The sequence below is a fragment of the Phragmites australis genome, chromosome 2 (genome assembly GCF_958298935.1).
Source record: "Phragmites australis chromosome 2, lpPhrAust1.1, whole genome shotgun sequence".
In the NCBI taxonomy this organism is placed as follows: Eukaryota; Viridiplantae; Streptophyta; class Magnoliopsida; order Poales; family Poaceae; genus Phragmites; species Phragmites australis.
In genome coordinates this window covers 10,385,854-10,405,788 of record NC_084922.1, presented here as the reverse complement: position 1 = coordinate 10,405,788, position 19,935 = coordinate 10,385,854, and the positions used below count along the sequence as shown (strand labels likewise).

General features: G+C 44.4%; 2 protein-coding genes across 3 annotated transcripts; one reads left to right on the top strand and one right to left on the bottom strand.

Annotated features, from left to right (window-relative positions):
• Nucleotides 1–1,093: 1,093 nt before the first annotated feature.
• LOC133899176 (calmodulin-3) lies at nt 1,094–6,011 on the top strand. Its single transcript, XM_062340144.1, has 2 exons — nt 1,094–1,356; nt 5,411–6,011. The coding sequence occupies exons 1-2, from the start codon at nt 1,281–1,283 to the stop codon at nt 5,782–5,784; spliced, it is 450 nt and encodes a 149-aa protein (XP_062196128.1). The 5' UTR covers nt 1,094–1,280; the 3' UTR covers nt 5,785–6,011.
• Nucleotides 6,012–8,566: 2,555 nt separating this feature from the next.
• Nucleotides 8,567–10,796, bottom strand: LOC133899163 (serine/threonine-protein kinase-like protein At5g23170). 2 transcript variants are annotated; one of them, XM_062340126.1, is made up of 2 exons: nt 10,378–10,796; nt 8,567–10,065 (listed from the first exon to the last, which is right to left on the bottom strand). In XM_062340126.1, the coding sequence occupies exon 2, from the start codon at nt 10,020–10,022 to the stop codon at nt 8,943–8,945; it is 1,080 nt and encodes a 359-aa protein (XP_062196110.1). In that variant the 5' UTR covers nt 10,023–10,065; nt 10,378–10,796; the 3' UTR covers nt 8,567–8,942. The 2 variants fall into 2 exon arrangements, with proteins under 2 accessions (XP_062196110.1, XP_062196118.1); XM_062340134.1 differs by lacking the exon at nt 10,378–10,796 and adding an exon at nt 10,219–10,369.
• Nucleotides 10,797–19,935: the final 9,139 nt, after the last annotated feature.

Genomic DNA, 19,935 nt, shown 5'->3' with positions numbered 1-19,935 from the left:
ATTATCCACCTATGGTACAATATGACAAAAATTAAAATGATGTAGTCACAATATGAAAATTTATGTTATGTGCAATTTATTTGCACTAATTACCTCAGTTGGCAGCGATGTAGATGTTAAAGATAGTAATGGATGCGTCGCCGCCAAGCTTATTGAAGCACTTGTGATAGGCTCTAATGTAGGGATTGAGGATGATGGTGTACATGTCAATGATTATGAACCAGAACATAGCACAACATCATTAGTAGCGCACAGCTCAGTGGTGAAGGTGGACGGTAGCAACGACTGGGTCAAGATCGCGGTGGCGACATCCGGCTTTGGTGTTAGGGTTTTCGGTTGCATAGGAGCAGAGTCATCCATGTACTCCACAGGGTCGAACACGAGTTGTCAAGCAGAGTTTGACTGCACGGGAGCAGAGTCATCCATGGCAGACTGGTTTTGCTTGCGAACGAGGATGAAGGAAGGCAAAGGCTCGATCATTGATGATCTGGACGACGACAACGCTACAACGGAGAGGTGGGGCGGGGCCCAAACTCAACGGCGACCGCGCTAGGGGTGAAGAGGCGAGGCAAGGCCCAATCTCGACGGCGACTGCACTGGGGGCGGTGCTCGGGATTGACGGCGACCGCACGAAGGGGGTGACACGAAGATGAAGCGGCTCGCTCAGACAGGCAGATGAGAGAAGCAGAGTGGCTCGGTAGGACGGCTCGATTGCTCAAGACGTCAGATGGCTCGTGCGCTCGTTCACGATTTGAGGAGAGGGGGCGACGTGGTGTGCATCCGGATGGTGTCGTACAAGACACAGTGTGCGGCACCGCTGCAGAGAATTTTTTGCCAAGCCCATCGATTAGCCCATATCGCCGTCTAGACTTGCAGTTGTCGTACTGTTAGGTGCCACCATTCGGTGGTGGCGGCTTTGCAGCGCGGAGACGTCTTTTATGCAGTTGTGGTGGGCACGACTCAAGGTCGTCTGCCACTGTTCGGCGGCGGCATAGAATTTGAGTATATAGAATTATCGATGCAAGATTGCCAATGTGGTCCGGGCGTCCGGCTGCACACGACTACACGAGACACAAGACAGGCCTCGCGCCTAGTTAGAACTTAGAACCCAGTAGGGGCGGGGCGCGTGCGCGTAGCAGTTCCCCTTCCCCGTGGTCCGAGTCTGACTGCGTTTTCCATAAATTTTCTCCTACCTCGTGGCCGTGGGCTCCTCCATTCGCGCTTCGCCTCTCTGCCCGTCTCCTCCCTCCGTCCGTCAGATCGGCTTGGTGGTGCTCGCCATGGCGGATCAGCTCACCGACGACCAGATCGCCGAGTTCAAGGAGGCCTTCAGCCTCTTCGACAAGGACGGCGACGGTACGGCCGCTCCCTCTCTCGTTCCCTCTCTTTACCCTTTGATGATCCCTCTAGCTCCGCGCGATTTCGTGGTTTGCCAATGGACGTGATGGGAGATCTGGTCGCCGCCTGCGTTCGTCGGTCCAAGTGGGTCGCCTGGTAGGTTTGGGGATTTCGGTCTCGGGGAATCTCGATATGTAGATGTAGATCTCGCATCGTTGAGCTCTTGTGGGCGCTGTTACGGTGCGGTGCTTCTGCAGTTGTTTTGAGGAGGATCTCTAATGGGGAGAGATAGGTTGCGCCCTGTGCCTGATGAGGACTCCTCCGTTGCCCCTGGAACTGCAGATGTATCATTCAGGCGGAAATGTCTACGCGGATCGATTGACCGGTTCTAGGATGGCCGTTTCGATGCTCCGTGGGAGTTTCTTACGGAGAACGAACCGATAACACGTTAATTCCTCCCATTTGAAAAGCCGAGAATACTAATAGGAAGGGATTGAATCATGTTGTTATGTACCGTCTGCTGTGGGTAGAACGGGCATAGTGGTCGCCGCAGCTCGTGGGTAGTGAGGGGAGCAGCATGGTGCAACCCCATTGTTGTGTAGTTTGTGGGGAGCACGGTGGGTAGTAGACAGGAGTCACTACAGAGTACGTGTGCGTAGGGCAGCAAAGAAGATATGTGTTGTCATCTTGCAGGCGTTAGGGATACGACCTAGTTGTTGGGGTCTTGTAAGTTGTAATATCACATGGTGTTACGCTGTACAGTCAAGGGCACCATGGTGGGTTGTAGGTAAAGGGGCGCAACTAACCTTTTGGGGTTTATTGGGCCTGTTTGGTTCATGCCATACACAAAAACCTTTGTACTGTGTGCCAAATTTGATCATCAAATTGGTTGCCAATTGTTGGCAAGAAAATGAATTTAAAAGCCAATGGGATGGAGACCTTACCAATATTCCTAATGAGCCAAATAGGTGCCAAATTTTGGTCAAACCAAAACTTACAATCCACTGTTTGGAAGTTGGAGGCAAACAGCCCTGTAGGCTTTTGGTTCCCCCTCTTTTCAATGGATGGACATGGATGAAGAGCAGTTATATCTATGAATGGGTCTGAAGTGTATTTGTCACATTTTTAAAAGACATCAGAGTTCGTATATAATTTTTCCTATATGTCATTGATGGTGCCTGTATGAAGATTCGATGATATATGGAGAGTGCACGCAGTTGGTGAAATAAATGTGGATCTTACTGTTTATTGATCATGAATGAATGGATCTGTTGAGGGGACTGTCGTGTAAACAGTGTAGCTTACATCTGGATGGGAAGATTGCTTGGGGTTAGTCACTTGCTGCAGGTTACTAGATTTCATGCCAAAAATTGAGTCTAGGCAGACTAGAGCCAACATCCTATTGGGTAAATACAGTTGCCTACTTCTCATTGGTTTTGACTATGTTTCTTCCATTTCTTTTCCATGTAACATATTGACGTTGCATTAAGGGTTACAAAAAGTTACTTAGCTGAGAACTGCAAAGTCAAAACCCTTGAACCTTAGGAAATGTCCATCGGTGTTTCATAGGAAATGCATAACAGTTTGATACCACAATATCTAGCTTGTTAAATGTGATTGCTAACATTTGGTAGAAGGACTCATAAGTTTAATTTTGCTTTAGGCTCAAAATGGATATATGTTAGATCAGGTTAACATTTCTTCTCGGAAAATCCCGAACCCTAGTCAATAGCTAAGAACCTGCAGGGAATTGGCAAATCTCTTGTTGGTTTCATGTTGGATCGATTTTCTCTCTTATTTTTTATCATTTCCGCAGTTGTTGGCTTTCTCAAATCTTGTATAACACTTCAAAATATATATACCGTTTACACAACAATGAGTCATGACCGATGCTAGAATACCTCCTATCGACGATTGGTAAACCGCCGATCTAACGAACTTGTTGAAGAATAGGGGGATGTTTTGAATAGACGAATCACAAGGGGAATACACAAGATTTTTTAGATAGGTTCGGACCTCCCTTAGAATAATAAGCCTACGTCATGTTTGTCTTGTATAGATCTGAGCCTGTTACAAGGGGGTAGCTAGTCTAGATGGATTTAAACCTAGTCGACGGCTTCTTCCTTCGCTTATGTTGGCTTGTGGTGCTCTGGTTCGAGTTGTTTCTTCCCCCCCCCCCTTCCCCGCAAGGTCCTTCAGCTCCGCATGTATATGAGGGTATTCTTGGAGGTAAACATTCCCGGTTACGGCTGCCTTGGGCACCTACGGATAGTTCTTTTCTTTTAGGGATCCCCTTCCCAGAGATTGAGATATGCTCCGAGAATTACAGAACACCCTGGGGTACCCAAATATGGTAACTATCCATTATTCATCGTCACCTCCAGTCCTCAAGAAATCTTGCTCCTTGGGTTTACCACCAAATAGAATCTAGCCCAGTGGTGTGGTATCTGCTAGCATAGTATGTAGGTAGAACGGTGGTTGCATATGGCATTCCTGTTGCTTCAAAAAATTTAGATGTGCTGGTACTCATCTAGTACAGGCTGACTATCTTCGTCTTTTAGATATTGATTAACATGTTTAGTAAGTAGAATATATTATATGGTCAAGACTCAGTAAATCAAACCACAAGTGCAGTTAATCAACCACTTATTGCATGATTTAACAAGAATTTAGTTCATCATATACTGGGGTAGGAAATTCATGCTTTCAGTATCACTAGTGCATATAATCCTTCCATTTCTTTTTACAGGGCATATTAGGATTTGATAAAGTCTTTCAAAGTATACTTTGACCATTAATTTATCTTACTATCATCAATTGCTACGAAACCAGTATCTTATTAAAAGTGTGATATATGAATCTATTGATACATCTCTTGTACACTAAACATGCGCATAATTTGACCAATTGTTGGTCAAAATAACAAAGTTTGACTTTCTTGAATCCTAACACACCCTATATTTTGAGATAAAGGGAGTATTAGATATTCATAGCTGCATAATTGAAGTTGCAGTGAATGTTTGACTGTTCTTACTTCTTACAGTTACTACCTATGAAATAGGTTTCTCTAATATCTTTCCAGGCATTGGTCTTGAGTATTGATATTTTTCACCATGATACATTTTCACGCCTTCTCATTTTTCGAGCATCAGCACAGATCAAATTAATGGCATATCTGTTCCTAATCTATCTTCATCGAATTGTAACCCAAATAGTTTGGCTGTGAGTGAAATTCCTTCTTAGAAATTATAATCTGAGGTTCTATGTGTGTTTTTCTTTGCTTGAGCAATTCCGTTCATCCTGATGAAGAAACGGTAATGTAAGAATGGCCCCTAAGACACTACTTCCCTTTTGCTTTAGCAGAACAGAAATTAGTTTCCAAATATTAAATACAAAGAAATGATGTTCACTTTTATTGAAACCCCAAAGGGTAGTTAGATTCCTATGTTGTACAGGCAGTTCAGACTTCCTACCTGTTCCACTTATTTTGTTACAGAATTTCCGTTTGATGACACAGATAATTTCTTTTTGCTGTCAAGTGTTATATTGCTCCCTACTTGTAGAAGTGGTCTGTACCTTTGGAATTATTTAATTTACAATGCCAGATCAAGAATAGCTACGGCATTTGCTTATAATGTTGATATCTGTTTGTCAGTTTCTCAAGGAGTTATCCTGTAGCACAAGTAGTCTGGTGATGCCTTTTCTGCCTGATGCAGGTACATAGAATGATAGAATAACTGCATGGCAAGTATTGCTATTTGCTTGTCAATTGTAATAACTCCTTGAGGATGAATCCTTTTTTGAGAAGCTGTTAGTTCTTCCCAGATCAAATGTTGAACACCAACATCCTAGACTAAAAAGTTGGAACTTTTAGGTGATTGCATTAGTTTAGAGCATGATTGCTTTTACTGTTAATACTGTATCACGATTAAAGTGCCCCCCAGTCCGCGCAGAAAATGGTTTAGACAGTCTTTTTTTTTTTTCAGATTTTCGCTCTGTTATCATCTATCATTTGCAGTATTAATTTAATCAATTCCAGATTGCACTAAGTAGTGTTTGCCTCATGAAACAGGCTGCATCACCACCAAGGAACTTGGAACTGTAATGCGCTCGTTGGGGCAGAACCCTACTGAGGCTGAACTTCAGGATATGATTAATGAGGTGGATGCTGATGGCAACGGAACTATCGACTTTCCTGAGTTCCTCAACCTGATGGCACGCAAGATGAAGGACACTGACTCTGAAGAGGAGCTTAAGGAGGCCTTCCGTGTGTTCGACAAGGACCAAAACGGCTTCATCTCCGCAGCTGAACTCCGCCATGTCATGACCAACCTTGGTGAGAAGCTGACTGACGAGGAGGTGGATGAGATGATCCGTGAAGCCGACGTGGACGGTGATGGCCAGATCAACTATGACGAGTTTGTGAAGGTGATGATGGCCAAGTGAGATGCCATTTTGAAGCTAGTTCCTCTCCTGAAGGTAGTAACTAGTTTAGTGTTGAAAACTGACAGCATTTGGTTATGCCTTATTCTGTGTGAATGAATTGTTGTTTGTTTTCTTCCCAGGGATGTCGATAATTTCGTTTGGATTTTCTTGCTGTTGTTTTGCATTTGTGTTATCTTGGTACATTGATGCCTTTTCCGTCCAAAATGAGCTGATTCAGTTTGCTAGTATGAATGGTATGCAGGTTCATCAAGTCAGCAATATCCTTTGTTTGTTTGTGCTGTTAACTTTGCAGCATTGCTGGATCATTTGGCAGCAATGATCTAGACACCGTAGGAACTTAGCGCTTTAACAAAATGGAATTTGTTAAAGAGAAGGCATTACCACACGGTTTCTTCAATGAAATGGTAGTTCTATAAGAGAAAGGGTACTATATTACCTCTGTCATGGTTCAAAAGTTGGCTGCAAACCTCATGATCCATGAGACATCTCTACGGTGGGCTGAACTAAGACTTTGCGCTTCGTCATGCTTTCCTTCCCGTGCTTTTTCTTTTTTTTTAAAGTATTCGCATTTTGTTTTGTTGTCACATTCAGTAGACCTCTTCACCTACTTCATTAAAAAATGTGTAAAAAATCAGTCATATGTATTTAAATTGAAAAGGAAAGGCGATGCAAGAAACCGCATTGGCCATCTTGTTTTCTGCGAACAGTTGCTGGAAGACGACAATTCATAGATTTGTCTCCGCTGAATTAAAAGGAAGGGGAAAAATCTCAAGCTGGATTATTCAACAAAGGAATTCGTCCAACGGAGCTTTGTCCCTCTGACTGAATCCTCTGCCCGGTGATGATCCTATTTCTTTCCCGCAAAAACAAACTACTTTTCAAAGGTCAGAGATTTCCGTTCCTTTAAGCTTGGATAAACCAAAAATAATGTTTTGATTATTCAAACAAGGTAAGGCAGACCGTCACGGAAAGGATTCGGTTCCCGTGTGCCAAAAGATCAAAAATGAAGAAACAAAAGTCAACTTTTACTTTAGCATGATGTCATTTTACTCTCTCTATTTGCATTTGATTTGTTTTCCAAATTAATTTGAAACTATCGGAGATGCATGCAAATTTTTTACATTTTCTCCATTTTTCTTTTTTTATAAACAAAACTGAATTGAGACTCTGATAGGAGAGGCGTGCATCCCAGCTAAATCAGTTCATTTTCACTTCCCAATCCACGTGAATTGAGGCTAATCCCCATCTACTTAAAGCAGACCCTCGTTACAAAAGGGTGGCATCTAGTGTCTCTTTGGAACATAGTAACAAAACACACGAATAAGGAAAAAAAAAACAGGATTTTAACATAAATACAAATGCAGAATGGAGGATTGCAAAACAAAGTAAAACTGAAGGAATGATCATTTCGATAGAGCACCGAAAAAACAAAGGAATTAGCGGAGAGATGAATACACAAAGGGAAGTTTACATAATGAATTTCCTACGATTTTTAGGTGCTCAATTCTTTGTTCCAGAGAGGCACATAGGATTACGAAGAATCATTTAAAAATCATTTATTCCAAAGGAGCCCTTATCCTTCTCTCCAAAGCAGCCTAACAGATACCCAGTACGATTATACAATCAGCAAGCTTTTTATGGGTTGGCAGTGTATCAGATTAGATTAACTTCTTCAGACATCTCTCTTTCTCCTTTTGCAAAAGTTAAAAAAAATCAGATCGATCAAAGAGCTAACAGCCGGCACGGTAGCTTTTCCACGGCGCCATGCATGCAGCATGCGTGCAGTGCAGTGCAGTTCAGCTGCTGCTGCTTGAGTAATGGCTCTCCCATGTCTAAAGCAAAAATCTGCTGCTCCTCCTGCAGTACTGCTCTACTAACCTGAATCCATGAGCTACCCGTGCCCAAATTTTCCAGCTGCCTAACCTGCCCTAGTTGACATCGACTACCCATTCCACATACATATTTATACTCCTACTTTCCTAGAGTATCGGTAGGGTGCTTAGTTTAGACTTGCGTGACAGTATCTACAATCATAATACAGTGACAGAGAATGCATCATCTCCGGTTGGAGTCAGTCGAGATCAGGAGGGCAAGAATTTCAAACACACGAATATGATATATATTAGTGTCTGTGTTTTAAACACGTGAAATTAATCCAAAATATAGCAATCCGAAGAAGTAAAAAATATAGTGTGGAGATTTACATACACGAAATTCATAACATGATCATATAATTTCAAAAGGAAGAAGAATGACAACTACCTAGACAGGAGGGTGAAGGAGATCGTATTGTCTAGAGTTAGTGTTCTGTAGCAACACTATAAGGAGTATCAAGATGGTTACTGATTTATAAGGGGATGAAAACAGTTCTCGTATAGTAACATGATGTAAAGATAGCGCGGCGAAGGCGACTTCCGTAGTAGACGACAGTGGAGATGACGTGCTGGTGGTGGCGCACCCACTCCAGAAAGATAGCGTTGCAGACGAAGTGCGAGAGACGACACACCCTCTGGATAAACCTGATGCTATGGGCGAAGTGTGGAAGGCAACATGCCATCTAGAGAAAACTAGCAATGAATGTATAAAGGAAAATATTGGTCGTCTAGGTATAGAAGACAAATAATATGAGATTAAACGCATTTTTAAATATATAAAAGATAAATATTGACTGTGTATGTATGAAATACAAATAATAGGAGATTTAATGTATTTTTGAAAGAATGAATACATCTAATTTTACACGGTACCTATTTAATCAACTTGGATGAAAAATAGAGAAAGATTTATCATAACTCATATATTTTATAAAAATACAGTTATAGATATATCGTTACGTACCTACATCCGTACGTGAAAACAGACATAGATATGATATTGCACGGGCTAAAGGATACCGAAGCAAAACAGTCGTCGTAGCTTAACTGCAATGACAGTAACATTTTTGTTCATTACGATTTGTGTCTTGATCCCCCGTCTGATGAGAAAACTACACTTTCGACAGTTGAGTTCAAGGCGGTCGACGATAAATTCTGAGAATCCCCACGGGATCGAGGATTCCCCGGGGACTCTTGAAGATCATTGCGCAGGTACTTGGTTTTCGATGGATCAGCTTATTTGAGCGCGCCGCTCGTGCTGTTCGAATGAAATGGCAGATCACATCAATCGGGCGCACCGCTGCACTCGATCTTGGTCGCCCTCACCCTCTTGCTCCTCCTCACGTGCTGCCCCCACGACACGATGCACCTGCACGCCCGCTCGATCACCGTGCGGGAGTAGCCCCGCGGCACGTGGCGATGGCGCCACCCGGCGCTCTCGACGGCGCCGTGCAGCTCGGATGCCACCTCCGCCATGGACGGGCGGCGCTCCACGCAATCGGACACGCACCGCGCCGCCACGTCGAGGACGCGGGCGACCGCGCGCTCCGTCCACGAATTCGGTGGGGCGGCCACCCTCCCGTCGAACACCTCCCTCGCCCGGCCGGCGCCGATCAGCGGCTCCGCCCAGGCGACGATGGACGACGGGCAGGAGTTCACGTCCATCACCTTGCGCCCGCTGACGAGCTCCAGGAGCACGACGCCGAAGCTGAACACGTCGCTCTCCGGGCCCAGGCGCCCTGGCTCCGTGTAGCAGGGGTCGAGGTACCCGATCGTGCCCGCCGGTACCGGCCCCGCCGCTTCGTCCTCCTCGGGGGCGCGCGCCGCAACCCTGACGGCGAGACTGAAGTCGGCGAGGCGCGCGCGGCCGTCGCGGCCGAGCAGGATGTTGGCCGACTTGACGTCCCGGTGTATTATCATCCGCGGCTGGGCGGCGTGCAGCGCGCACACGGCGCGCGCCACGTCGAGCGCGATCTCCACGCGGCGCGGCCACGGCGGCGGCCTCGGCGACCGGTGCAGCAGGTCGTGCAGCGACCCGTTGGGCATGTACTCCATGACGAGCAGCGGCGGCAGCCCCGGCCCCGCTGCGGCCGGCGGAGGCTGGGGCGCCACTCGGACCCCGACGATGCCGACGACGCTCGGGTGGCGTGGCGCGGCCAAGAGCACGGCGATCTCGTTGGCGAGTTTGGCCTCCCCCTGCGCGTGCGTCGGCCGCTTGACGGCGACAGCGACTAGCCTACTACCTCCTCCTCCGCTCCGCACTCTGGCCCTGTACACGCTGCCGTGGCTGCCCTTCCCCACGAGGTTCTTGGCCGCGAACCCTCCCGTCGCCGCCTCCACCTCCTCGTACGAGAACTCCTTCATGTCAAGCTGCCTACGCTGCTATGGCTGCTCTCTTCTTGCCTTGCTGGTGTATAAACGGATCGGAGCAATGTAAAGCAGTTTGTTAGCAGCAAGCAACTAGGCAGGGAATAAAGGGAAAAGAGAAGGCAAAGAAGAAAGCTAAAGGCAGGCATGGATCATCAAAGGAGGAGGAGAGGGTGATAAAGTTGATCATTACAATTTTTTGAGAGGGAGGGAAGGAGAGAAGCGATGATGGTGCTGTTGCTAATTGGTCCCCTAAAGAACTAATTTTGTCTTCTCAAGGAAAAAGGCCCGGAAAAAGTGAAAAAAACAAACTCAACAGACCAAGCAAGGGACGAATGTTAGAATGGCTTACTTGCTGTTGCCCTCCTCTTGTAGTTTTCTTCTCTTCTTTCTATTGTCTCCTCTTGCTATTTTCTCTCCCTTTGTCCTCTTTGTATTGTTTATGAGAGGTAAAAAGTGACACGCGATGGTGAGTGGTTGTGCTGGCCGCACAGGAAGGAAGGGCCTCGCAGCAAGCGAACAAATCTGCAGCAGAGAATGCTGATTCGTCAGGAGGGAATGTGTGTGCAGGGTGGACTGTGGACTGGTTGGGAGCTTGATGCCATAAATATGTATATATGTCCGTCCTTGGGACATCCGAATGCACCAGTCTGCACCAAATCCATGGCCTATATACTTATATACTAGTCGAGATTAAGCATGTTTTTGCTTACAAGATAAGAAAGAATCCTAAACAGAAACAAACATGAGTCTATGGAGTAGGAGGCTAGGAGCTTCCAGGAGGTTATCTGAAAAGTTCTCTTGGTGTATACTTCACGTCAAAATATTTGGTTGTCAGATAGCAGGATTTGTGTAGTTGTGCAGGCCAGTCAATCTTGTTACATGGAAAACTATATGATCGGAGTCTAGTTACATGGAGGGTTTGGTTTTTTCAACAGCTCAAACATATCTTAGCTAGAAGCCAGATCAGACCTTGATATCCACGGAGGAACTGATTAGATGTGGGATGCTTGCTTCTCTCTCTCTCTCTCTCTCTCTCTCTCTCTCTCTCTCTCTATTGACCTTCATGCTCCTCTCCTTTTCACTCCTCACCAAAGCGCTGAATCGCCCAGCTGCTAGCTCACCTAAACCTGCGGGATCATGGCGCCAGTTGCGATCGACAAAGACGACCGACAGAAGTCCTTTGATTTCCACTCCGTTTTACACCACCAACTAAAATCCTAACTAAACGCAGGAGATTCGACTGTTCTTTTGAAACGAGGCCAGAGATCGATTTGTCTGTTGGTTAAGGATTCGTGGTAGGGTCCTCAAGATTGAACAAGGACTTGGGATGTTTTTAACGAATCAGGAAGCTGACCCATATATCAGCCGTCATGAGGCGTAAGATCTATATATATAAAAGATGCACTGTAGGTATGTACTCTAGGACAATGGTGAGCACTGTCGATGCTGAGGAAAGCATCGATCCAACCTTAGATTTGTACGTGATTAGAAGTGCAATGCTGAGCAGCATTGTCAAGAGTCAAGACTAAGCACTTATTCTAGGATTTCTCTAACTGGATTATTTTGATCGACGCGTGTAATTTATTTTCGTCGTCGCTTGTTTCTTGAGATTTCGTAGCCGGGCTTGATACATTTAAGTTGTTTTCAGTAACTTATTTTAAAAAAAAATCTCCCAGGTCTTTGTTTTTTGAGGAAATAAAATAAAATCCCAAGTTGTTGGCGCTACTCGTTTGTAATTTACTGTTAGTGAGTTTGAGACAGATTTATTTAGTGCACAGAAACAAGATGTAAATCAGTACATGTAATGGTTTTACTCCCTCCCTGAATAATGATCTGCACGCCTGCAACGCGGATCAACAGCGGAGCGTCCTCAGTTCTGACGAACAGGAAAGGGATCATCGATCATTCATCACACGAGGACTGCAACTAGGAACAAGTGTATTGTTCTCTTCTCCGGATCAAAAGCGAGCCGCTTTGCAGTCGGTCGTGATGATGACGCGTTCCCCGCTTTCTTCTTCCTCCCGGACGGCCGGCACACTCCATTCCACGAGACCAGGCTACTGAGAAGAGTGATCGCGGGCGAGATCGATGGAGTCACTTTTGCTCGGTCTATTGTTTAAGCAAGTGGTGGATCCGTACTATTTATCCGTCCAACTATCCATCACGGTATCAATGATCACAGGCGTGTCATCCCAGCAGTTGGAGTAATCCGAAGCTTATCAGTTCGAAACCCAGGGAATAAAGACAACTCCACTAGCGATGTGGACTCACCGGTTATCTTTTCCGTCTATTCTTTCCACTAATATTCATTTATATATTGATTCTCTCACATATAATTATAAATTTTATTATAAATCTTAACATAAATAAACAGTTTTAATAGGGTATAGGTACATAAGGGCTAGCAAAATTCTACTCTCCTCCAAGCCCAGTCATCAGATGCGCCACGGTCGTTCACGAATTGATCACTGGACACGTATGATTTCCGCACAGAATTAAGCGAACGGCGCCGTTTGATTACTTGATTACTAGTAGTAGCATTAGTCGTCGGAGCCATGATTCTGTCCTCCACGGCAGCACCGCATGCAGTGCGCGCGCGCGCACGCCTTGGACTTGGATCGCCCAACGCCGGCCTGCGCATCATTGCAGCAACCCATCGCAGCGGCAGCGACCTCCATCCGCTTCGGAATTTTAGGGGAAAGGCGACGGCGCTTTAATTTGCTCGTGGTGGAGCGAGCGGAGAGGCCGATCGAGAGGGTTTGTTGGGCGGTGCGTCTGGTCACCATGATCGAGCTCAAAGAAAATCCTTTAGTTTCCTTCCTCTTGTGACGATGATCATCGGCAGCGACATGGCGGTAACGACCACTGTTTGACCCGTGAATTGTGACGTGAGACGCCTCAAACCACGCACCACGCATGGCACCAACCTGCTCTAGCTTTCGAGCTGTGCGCCACTTCCACTTTGTATATGTGTGTGCCAATCGGGTAGCAGACTCGGTAACGGACTGAAGACAACGACACGGGTGGGTTGTTTCTGCTCCTTGGACGCTTGGAGGGAGCAGCCAGCCAGCGGAGGTCGTTTTCGCTGCATGCAAATTTGTGCCCAACTTGCGGAGCGGGTGGCCGTCGAATATATTCACAGGTTTTGCGCATTCCCGTACGTCCCTTTCTTCGTCGTCTCCGCTCGAGGTTGGTGCGGTGCGCGCGCGGGCGGCGGATATGTGACCTTGACATTATTTGGTCGTCAAATCCGGTGACGTACAAGAGAGCAAGAGGATACATAAATGACAAGCATATGAGCTTTCAAGATGGAGGAGATAAGAGGTATTCTTTTTTCATTTCTTTTGTTTGACAGATTTGTCTAGCTACAATATTTTTTAGATAAAGAATTAATATTATACACGTAGCCATCCATTATTATAATATTATAATAATATGCAATCACATCTTGATATGTATGACATGATAACAAAAGCTTAAAAACGAGCAAAAGAGGTACATATAAGTGACGGATCAGTACACGATCTGTCACTCATGTTGTTTCAGATCAAGATCGGGTATTTACCTGACAGGTAATATGTGGTATGTCATAATATTATCTGTCACCTATAATATGAGTGATGGGTAATTATTAAACCCGTCACTTGTAATTTGATCATAAGTGACAGATCTCTCTAGGCCAGTCATAAATGATGGGTTGTAATATGATCCGTACCTACAATAAATAATAAGTGACGGGTAATATTATCACATGTCACCTATTACTTAGCTCTGTTTAAAGTGCTGGCCAGCCACTGTATGGGCGAACAGTTACTCAACAGTGTCGCCCGCACAGTACTGGCGATTTTCACCGGCTCCGCTCGAGATTTTCTAATATCTTGTTGATTTGAAGTTTGAATTGGTGCTAGGTCCTTGAAGGTTTGCATCTCTCACTTTCCTTCTCCTCTAATCCATAGCTGGTAGATTTGTTATACTTCGAGTTATAATCAGTAATTTTGCATCTTTATCCAAAATTTTAAGTACAAGTGAGTTGTATTTATGTTAGATTTGATACTAGATTTGCCCGATCTATCACAAGATGCCATAGGTATGGAACTTTTAATCGTATGCTTAACCACAAAATTAAGGTAATTATTAATGAAGAATGAATATTTTTACATTAATTCTAGATAACGGACAAAAGTTGGATGTACCTTGAGACCCAAACTTGTTCGGAGTACCTGAGCGGGGTGAAGCATTTCATGAGTGCTGCCTTGGCGAATATGAAAGATCGTAGTAAAACATCAATGTATTGTCCATGTCGCTTCTCGAAAATAGACAATATCCATGCACACTTGGTCATGCATGGATTTAAAGAGAATTATACATGTTGGAACAAACATAGTGAGGAAGGCCTTAACGAGGGAGAGTTGGATCGGATCCTCCATATCGATAGTGTGGATCAAGGACTTACACCCGGTGAAATGGATCATGATCTCAGGGATGAGGACATATTAGGTTTCAATGAAAATGATCTCAAGGATTTGTGGAGAATGTGGACCAGATGATGCAGGATGTCGAGCGGCATGACGAGTATAACAATTGTGAGTTTGCTAAATTCCAAGACTTTGTGCGGGATTCTAAGACACCCCTTTATCCCAACTGTAAGGAGAAGTACACATGGATATTTAGGAACCTAAAGCTTCTACAACTGAAGGCAACCTATGGTTGGACTAATAAGAGTTTCGAAGCATTATTGGATCTATTAAGGGACATGCTATCGGAGGGGAACTTAGTGCCCGAGGGCGTCTATGACGCGAAGGAAATAATTTGTCCTTTAGGACTAGAAATAGAAAAAATACATGTATGTAAGCAGGATTGTATCTTGTTTCATGGAGAGTATGCAGAGTTGGATCAATGCTCCTTTTGTGGAACCCGTCGATATAAGCATAGAAATGACGGTGGTGATGGGTATGGAGGCAAGAAAAATAAAGGTGGTTATAGGAAGGTGGTGTGGTATTCTCCTATAATTCCTCGTCTAAAGCATCTATTTGCCAATAGAAATGAGGCACAATTGGTACGTTGGCATAAAGAGGGTCGTAAGAATGATGTAATGATATGACACCTGGCGGATTCCGCTCAGTGACGAATCGTTGGTTCCTCATTTGGTTGGTTCGCTGAAGAATTGAGAAATATTAGGTTTGCTATGAGCACAGATGGCATGAATCCATTCGGTAACATGAGTACGTCACATAACACTTGGCATATTGTATTGTCGATCTACAACCTTTTACCCTGACTTTGTAACTAGCAAAAATACATTATGTTATCGATCTTGATATCAGGACCAAAACAACCTGGCAATGATATCGATGTGCACCTCATGCATTTAGTCAATGATCTTAAGAAACTCTAGTCAAAAGGCGTCGAGGTTTGGGATAAGTACAAGCAAGAGTACTTTACCATCGCAAGACTTGTTTCGGTGAAAGGAGGAGGTATTGTAGTGGTTTGTTAATTACATTGACCCAAATAACCTAATTGGCGTGCCTAAGTCTCTCCATTAGGGGAGGCTCGTAGGTCTGGGGGTTCTGGGGAAGATGGCAATTACTCATGATCCGAAGACATATGACCAAGCTTATTTCCTCGTGCTGCAAAAAATGAGCGAAGTATGTCCATATGTCGATGAGCACAAGCTTGAAGAGAATCTGGGGCAGACTGAAGCTTGGGTTGCGAGACAACATATGCAAAGGTTCACGACTTGGTTCCAAGATCGAATTAGACAATTGAGTACTCCTACAAGTGCTTTGATAAAAAAATTGGCATCGAGCCATATATATACAATTATGACATATCAAGGGTACGATATAAATGGATACACATTTTACACAGTTTCCCAAGATAAGAAGAGCATATACCAAAACAGTGGTGTCCGTATAGATACTTATGACAACGACATGCAGAGGGGCACATACTGCGATCAAATAGAGGAGATCTGGGAGCTGAACTATTTTGGATTCAAGGTGGTGCCGTTGGGTACATGGGGCAAAGAACATCACTAATGACAAGTATAGATTCATTAGCGTTGATCTCAAACATGTCGGATACAATTCTAAACTCTTTGTACTCGCTAAAGATGTTCGTCAAGTCTTTTATATGACCGACACAACAAAGAAGAAACGTCATGTGGTTCTCGTTGGGAAAAGACGCATCGTCGGAGTTACGAACGTCGTTGATGAGGAGGAGTTCTATCATTCGATGAAATCCACCCTTTTGCTAATGCAATCCTGGCACGCCTTTCGCTCACCTAGAAAACTCCTTACTTGTGCTCCGACCATAATGAAGGGATCCATGTCAAGAAAGCACGAAAAATATGAATATGAATTTGAGTGTCAAATTTGCAATTTTAATGTCAATTTTGTAATATTAATGTTAAATTTAAATTTTAGGTTTCAAATTATTTGAATTTGTAATATTAATGTTAAATTTATAATATTAAGATCGTATTTAAATTTGTAATATTAATATCAAATTTGTAATATTAAGATCATATTTAAATTTGTATATATTAAATTTACAATATTAATGTCAAATTTGTAATATTAATGTCAAATTTGTAACATTAAATTGCACACAACAAGTAATGAATTTGAATCTAGAATTTCTGTCAAAGTGATAGGTGACGGGTGATACTATTCACCCCTCACTTATTATACCTCATAGGTGACGGGTGACACCGTCGCCCATCGTTGTAACCGTCGTCATCGAGAACCCCGAGCCTGTCATTCGTCGCCCGTCGTTGCCATCACCACCGCGCCGAGAACCCCGAGCCCGTCGTCCGTCGGCGTCGCTCCAAGTACTTCTCCCTCCTTCCCCTTTCTCCTTCTCCCTCCTGAGGTTTGATGTCTGTGCATGGGTTGATTCTGCGCTAGTTTTGTTAGAGAGTTTGTGGGTTTTACTTGTTACGAGCTTCATGTGTTGTTTGGTAAGCAAGAAAATTACATAACATAACATAATGCTCAACTGCTCGGGGGAGACTGTGGGAAAGCAAGGAATGATTCCAAATGTGGACAAGGGGTGAATTTTGTTGCTAGATAGGTGCACCATGTATGCATTGGCAATAACTGGAGAAGAACTACACATGAAGTTTGATTGTAGTGTGGTTCTTGGTGGAAAATGTGATAAGGTGTTGATCAACCCAACAAAAGAAACTGGTAGAATTTGTTACTCTATAGTATTGTCGGTGATATACGAACCAGGGGTTCCCAAGTCCCGAGGCTAGGACAACACAATACCATGTGGCACCATCCCTCAGGGACCATCTCCCCGAGGGCCCGAGAAAAGATAGTTCTGGGAGGTGTGCTCGGGGCCAAGAACAGTTGGTCCCCGAGTACCCAGAGTTCCCCGAGGACCCGAGAAGAGCCAGTTCTGGGAGGGGTGCTCGGGGGCCATGAACAGTTGGTCCCCGAGTACCCAGAGTTCCCCGAGGACCCGAGAAAAGCCAGTCCGGGAGGGGTGCTCGGGGCCATGAACAGTTGGTCCCCGAGTACCCAGAGTTCTCCGAGGACCTGAGAAGCCCCTTGCCGGTGGACCCCACAAGGGCTCCACGGTAAGGTGTCAATCGGTGGGAAGCCCGATGCTGCATTTAAGAGGGAGCATGGCCTGTCACATCCAACCACTCCCCCCCCCACGCCTGTCGTACTGAGTATGTCAGTCCCTGCCACCGCCTGGCAGGAAGGCGTGGGGACAATGAATGCGACGGATCCCATCGCACGTCATCCTACGGGGCCCATAAAGGAAGACGGCTTGAAGATATCATTGATGGGCTCGAGACATATCGCCTGTCGCCCTGCCGTGTCAGACTGTGTCAGATCTATTCTGATCGGACGGGCACACGGGGATATTCAGCAGCTGGCTGGTGGGCCCCCCTGCACCTGCTAAAGTTGGGGCATAATGACCGACGGGACCAACCGAAGGGCGCATTTTTAACCCCTGTAACATCAAACTGTAGTCCCATGATGGTTGCTTTCCATTTATGGCTTACGGAAACTTGTGCCCCTGTTCTAGGCACGCCGAGCTTCCCCCCGATAGGATAAAAGGGGGGGAGCACTTCGTAGAAAGAGAGGTGACAAGTTCAAGCTAAGTTTTGAGCAAGTCGAAGGTCCAACAGGTGAGAAGCAAGGCGAAGTTAAGTTAGAAGTTCAGCAAGTCCAGAGAGACTGACACTTGAAGACCGAAACTCAAGACTTGTTAGATAGACCAAAAAACCTTGTAACACAGAGATCCAGAGAAAGGCATTCCAAAAGCATTAATAGCACATCAGACACACAGGAGTAGGGTATTACGCTCCGTGAGGCCCGGACCTGTCTAAATCCCTTATGCATTTACTCCTACTAGCTGAGATCATCCGTCCCGCCTAGATCCCATACATTCGTATTAACCACGTACGAGGTAGATCCAGAATCAGCCCCCCGGCCGAATCTCAAAGGGGGTCCCTCAGGATCCCCGCTTGCAGTGTTCATCCATCGACAAGTATAGTCAAGTATGATATGATTATTGTACTATTTTGTTTTACATTGTCATTGAGGTGTGTGAAAATGCCAATGTTTTTCATGAACGGATCACCAGAAGAAGCATTTTCCATGTGCATGGTGGCTTTGTCAGGATTCTAGTCTTGGGTAACTCTATTTTTGCTTTTATTTGCCCTGAAGAAAGCATAGCACCCAATTCTCTTCCTACCCTCTCTTCTCCATGCACTTGAGCGTGTCTCTCTGTGAGTTTTTCCTCACCCTTCCTCTCGACAACAAGGTTGCCTTTGGATGTTTGCTCGATGATGATGATATGAAATGGCATTGGGATAGATAGTTGAGTACAATAGATGTGGTTTAGTTTAGTTCTCTGATTATTGATTAGCATGGGCAGTAGCTGATTATTATGTATTGATTCCCTTTGATCAGTTCAAGTATTTTGATTTTGGACTTTGTAAGTCTTAGTTTACTGCCTTTGCTCTGATTCCTGGACATGAGCTACTGTAATTTTTTATTCTAGCTTATCATGTTTGCTTGGTAGAAGAATGAACAACTAATTTGGTTAGTTCAGTAACTAAGGTCCATTGCTTGCTGGTTTGTAGTTCTTCTTGTTTTCAAGTTATACATGAGCTAGTTTTTGTTCTCAGTGCTTAATTGCTTGTATAGAAGTTCTATCCAGGAAGTTGAACCGAACTCAGAGAACTCCTTTTCTAAATCCACATCTAGGTGTGAACTTAATATCTTGTCCAATTTGTGATATGTTTAAAGTACAGTTAGGGAGCATAACACTATTTGTTTTGGGGCCAACTATAGAGAACCATCTAAGAGCAACTTATGTTTTATGTGAGAGAAATTTGAGATATGTTTAAAGTATAGTTAGGGAGCAAAACACTATTTGAAGATCATGTTTAACAGATATGTACTACTCTGCTATTGTATTCTTATTTTTGGAATATTGATATTCATGCTCATTTTATCGCATATTATACAACAATCCAATTTTTTAGTTAGTTTGACAGCTTGTTAAGTGATTTTAGTTTCAGATTATAGTACTTTGAGGACCCAATTTACATATTCTAAGTCCAAAAGTTAAGTTTTCCATTGTGTTGCCTGGACAGGAGCAACCATTTGTTGCTTGCTTACATCTATTTGCTTAGCTCTCTTCACCCAAAGAACACAATACATATTAGCTTCTATTGATTTAAATCATCAAGCTTGCAATAACTGTAGAAAATGCATATATAGACATCTTAGTGATAGTTCGACTAGTAGATTTAAGAAAATCCTTAACCTTGATTCATTTTTTTTCCTCTAAGAAATCATAGGGAAGAAGAGAATTGTCACCACTGAGAAACCAAAAGCACAGAGGATACTAGCACTAGAGGCCGCCCCAGCACAAGATG

What these genes read in the sequence shown, in the direction of transcription:
- LOC133899176 (XM_062340144.1), top strand. Translation starts at nt 1,281, where the DNA reads ATGGCGGATCAGCTCACCGACGACCAGATCGCCGAGTTCAAGGAGGCC. An exon ending in CTTCGACAAGGACGGCGACG is followed by an intron (nt 1,357 to 5,410) that starts GTACGGCCGCTC and finishes CTCATGAAACAG; the next exon opens with GCTGCATCACCACCAAGGAA.
- LOC133899163 (XM_062340126.1), bottom strand. Translation starts at nt 10,022, where the DNA reads ATGAAGGAGTTCTCGTACGAGGAGGTGGAGGCGGCGACGGGAGGGTTC.